We start from the raw sequence: 3,950 nt of genomic DNA on the forward strand, positions 1-3,950 counted from the left end.
AGGTGCTCACTCTCTGCCACCCCGTCCATACCCACTTAATCTGGGCTGTCTTCTTTCACCAATGCCAAGGTTCTGCCAGGAAGGAAGACACCTGGCATCTGTGCAGAAATGGAGTTGGCTCACTTGAGAATTCTTTTTGGCAGAGCACTTGGGAAAGGATTGGCTGATTTTACAACATGCCCTTTAAGAGGCTCATCTTGAGCCTTGGTTACAGGCAAGGGCTATGCAGCTCCATTGTCTGTCTGGGTTCAAATCCCACCTTTGCCACTTAAAGGGCATGTTGGGTAACCTTTGGCAAGCCACTTAACCCCTTTGTGTCTTAGTTTGTCTTCTAACATGAGAATACTAATGGCATGTAGCTCATGGGGTTACACATATTCAGTGGGTTAAAATATGTAAAGCACTGAGATTGGTGCCTACTCTATAATAAATGCTACCTGCTGTTGTCTATTGTTGTTAATAATACTAAAGATAATGATAATAATAAGTATCCTTACCTGCTCCGTACTCAGTAGCTCTGAGCTTGGCTGAAGAATAGACATGCATCATTGTCGGTGAACAATGAGGAGCAAGCAGACTTCTCTAAAGGAAAGCACCCAAAAATCCTTATCTTTTCTCGAAAATCCTTTATCCTGGGCCCTGAGAAATCAGAGTCATAAACTGTAAAAGCCAGTTCCTAGCATTGTGAATGTAACAGTCATGTCTTCTCTATCTCTCATTTTACAGGTACACACTTTATTTGACGATAACAACTTTTTTTTTCCCTTTGCCCTTGATTTTGGCATGCTATATTTTAATTTTATGCTATACTTGGGAGATGTATCAACAGAATAAGGATGCCAGATGGTAAGTGTTTGCCTTATTTTGCTTTATTTATTGAAAGAACAATTCAGAGATCCTAAGACATCCACAACAGAAATTTAAGCATCACTTAAAACATACCACACTTAGACATATGGGAATTAATGTCTATATGAGACATTTCCTGAAAATAAGACATATTTTGGAGCAGCTATTTGAAGACCTCTCAGTGATATATATTGAAATCACTGAGGCTGTAGTTTCATAAAAATGTAAACAGAACTCAAGATTCTATTTAAAGAATAACTTTATATTTACATTAACAATGTAATTTAACTGTTTTATTTGTATATTTTGCAGAATTGTGTATATACTTAAATGTCCTAGATGTTGTGTATAACCTTTTATTTTTGTGTTTTAATTTTTCAATTTAGAGAAGAATGATCATATTAATATTTGAATACATAGGACAAGATTAATTAGAACTAAATAAAACCAAAGACACATAAAGACAGTAAACTTGGGAAGGACTTTTAAAGATAGTTGTCTCTAAAACTGCATGAATAAATCTAAATTATTTTCTGCTTGAAACTGTACATACCAAGTTGTTTAAATGTGTAAGTCAGTGATTTTGTAACATGTTGGGTTAAAAAAAAAAAGGCTTTATTAAAATTTGTCTTTAGAATAGATTATTGTATTTGTTTTGGAAAGACAAGATTGCTGGGTTTCCCACATATACCATGTGTAACACTCTAAAGGTAAAAAAAGAAAAAAAAGAATAGGTGAAAAATTTAAACATTATTACTCAAAATTTGTGGAAAACCCTGGTACCAAAGGTTTAGGTGTCCATTGACATTTTTTCCCCACTTAGAATTTCTTGATATTCTTTGGAGATATTATATTGTTAAAGGGTGGTCTATTTAAAAATGAGAAATGGAAGCAGGCACAGTTATGGGGAAAAAATTAGCTTCTAAATGTATCACAGGGAGCTCAATTGGTGAGAAGGTTGAAACGAAATCACATGGAATATCAACACACCGACAGCTGGAAAGGATGCTTGAGCCCTTTTAAAACAGTTCTCCAAATCAGATCACTTTGCTCCCAACACATTCCTCAGAAATGCTAAGAGTAATTATAAAACGAAGCTCATACTGCCCAGTTATGCCTCAAATTAGAGGAATAATGGTACCTCCTTTGATAACTGCAGAGGAATCGTCTTAGAATGATTTTCGGCTGCCATGCTTTTTTTCATATTATTCCTTAGACTTATTCATCTGCTTCATCCATGTCCCAGGGAAATTTTTATAAAATGTCTAACTATGACATAACATGATAAAATTTTGGAATTTTAAAATATTTTTTATTTTAGAATAATTTTAAATTTACAGAAAATTTGCACAGATAGCACAGGCATATACTCATCACCCAGTTTCCCCATTAACATCTATTACCATCGAGGATTTGTCAAGGCAGAGAAAATGGCATTGGTACATCACTGTTGACTAAACTCTACCCTTTATTGGATTTCACCAATTTTTCCATTAATGTTCTATTTCTGTTCCGGTATTCAATCTAGAGTACCACATTACACTTAGCTGTCATGTCCCTACAGTCTCCTCTGGTCTGTACAGTTTCTCACCCTTTCCTGTTTCTCGTGAACTTATTAGTCCTGAGAAGCACTAGTTAGGAGATACCCTGAAGAATGTCCCCCAATCTGGGCTTATCGGATATTGTATCACGATTAGACTGTAGTTATGTGTTTTTTTAAAAAAGTTCTTCTCATTAAAACTTATCAGGGGGGGTCACATGATAACCACATGACATCTCTGTTGATATTAACCATGATCACTGGATTAAGGCAATGTTTGCCAGATTTCTCCACTGTAAAGTTACTATTCCTTTTCTCTATTCTTTGGAAGCAAGTCATTAAGTATAGCCCACCCTCAAGAGGGAAGAAGGAGGGTGGGAATTAAGCTCCCATTCCTGGAAAAGAGAATATCTTTATATATTTTTTGGAATTCTTCTGTAAAGAAGATTTGTCCCCTCTCTCATTTTATTCAATCATTTATTTATATCAGTAGAAACTCTTATGTATTTATTTGATACTGTGAATTTGAATACTATGTTATTTAATACTACATTACTTATTTCTCAAATAAGTTATTTGTTTCTCAAAATGTTCCAGCTTTGGAAATTTTGGAAAACTTTTAACAGGAATGAAAAAGAATCTTTTCACAATGCTCTGAATAAGTGGGGAGAAAATGAGCTTCATATTGCACTGCATAGCTCTTATGAACTATCCAAAAAGTTCTAGGAGATCATTGCCCTATAGTTTCTAAGGTCGTTTATGTTCCATCCTAATGTTTCCTTTGCAGTTACAACCCCAGTGTTCCCAGGCAGAGAGTGATGAAGCTGACAAAGATGGTGCTGGCGCTGGTGGCAGTCTTTATCCTAAGTGCTGCCCCCTATCACGTGATACAACTGGTGAATTTACAGATGGAGCAGCCCACTCTGGCTTTCTATGTGAGCTATTACCTCTCTATCTGTCTCAGCTATGCCAGCAGCAGCATTAACCCTTTTCTCTACATCCTGCTAAGCGGAAATTTCCGGAAACGCCTGCCTCAAATGCAAAGGAGAGTGACTGAGAGGGAAATCCGCAATATAGGAAACACCTTGAAATCGAGTTTTTAGGAGAGTACATGGTTCACCAACCATCTATGTTATTGCTATTATTACAAAGGGCAAGTGAAACAGTGGGCTTGTGTCTATTCTTCTAGTGTACTTGTGACTCTTAGTAGCATAGAATAGAAGTGTAACCATTCACATGCAGTGAGTATGATATACTAACTTTAGCAAGACATAAAATATTTATCTGTATTGGGAGTAGGGAATGAGATAGTCTAATATACCCAAGCTCCACGGTTGCAGATGTTATTTCAGCATATTATAAACTAGTGACCAATAAAAATGGCCATTTATGACCATCGACTGAAAACTCAGCAAGAAATCTAACAGAGCCGTGCATACTTTGGTCTTACTTGTAACGGTACTGTTGAAGTTCCTAGGAGGGGACCACCTTACAACAAGGACCTAAATTTGGCCATTTTTTTAATCTACAAAAATGTCAATTTTGTATGATCCAATCTAAT

General features: G+C 36.1%; 1 protein-coding gene across 1 annotated transcript in view; it reads left to right on the top strand.

Annotated features, from left to right (window-relative positions):
- Nucleotides 1-3,650, top strand: part of MCHR2 (melanin concentrating hormone receptor 2) — a 15,730-nt gene extending 12,080 nt beyond the window's left edge. The window contains exons 4-5 of the mRNA XM_011360730.1: nucleotides 727-846; nucleotides 3,177-3,650. Coding sequence (XP_011359032.1) covers nucleotides 727-846; nucleotides 3,177-3,492 — 436 coding nt within the window. The 3' untranslated portion in view covers nucleotides 3,493-3,650. The remainder of the gene's footprint in view (nucleotides 1-726; nucleotides 847-3,176) is intronic.
- The last annotated feature ends 300 nt before the right edge of the window (nucleotides 3,651-3,950 follow it).

This window comes from Pteropus vampyrus, unplaced genomic scaffold (genome assembly GCF_000151845.1).
Source record: "Pteropus vampyrus isolate Shadow unplaced genomic scaffold, Pvam_2.0 Scaffold58, whole genome shotgun sequence".
Taxonomy (NCBI): domain Eukaryota; kingdom Metazoa; phylum Chordata; class Mammalia; order Chiroptera; family Pteropodidae; genus Pteropus; species Pteropus vampyrus.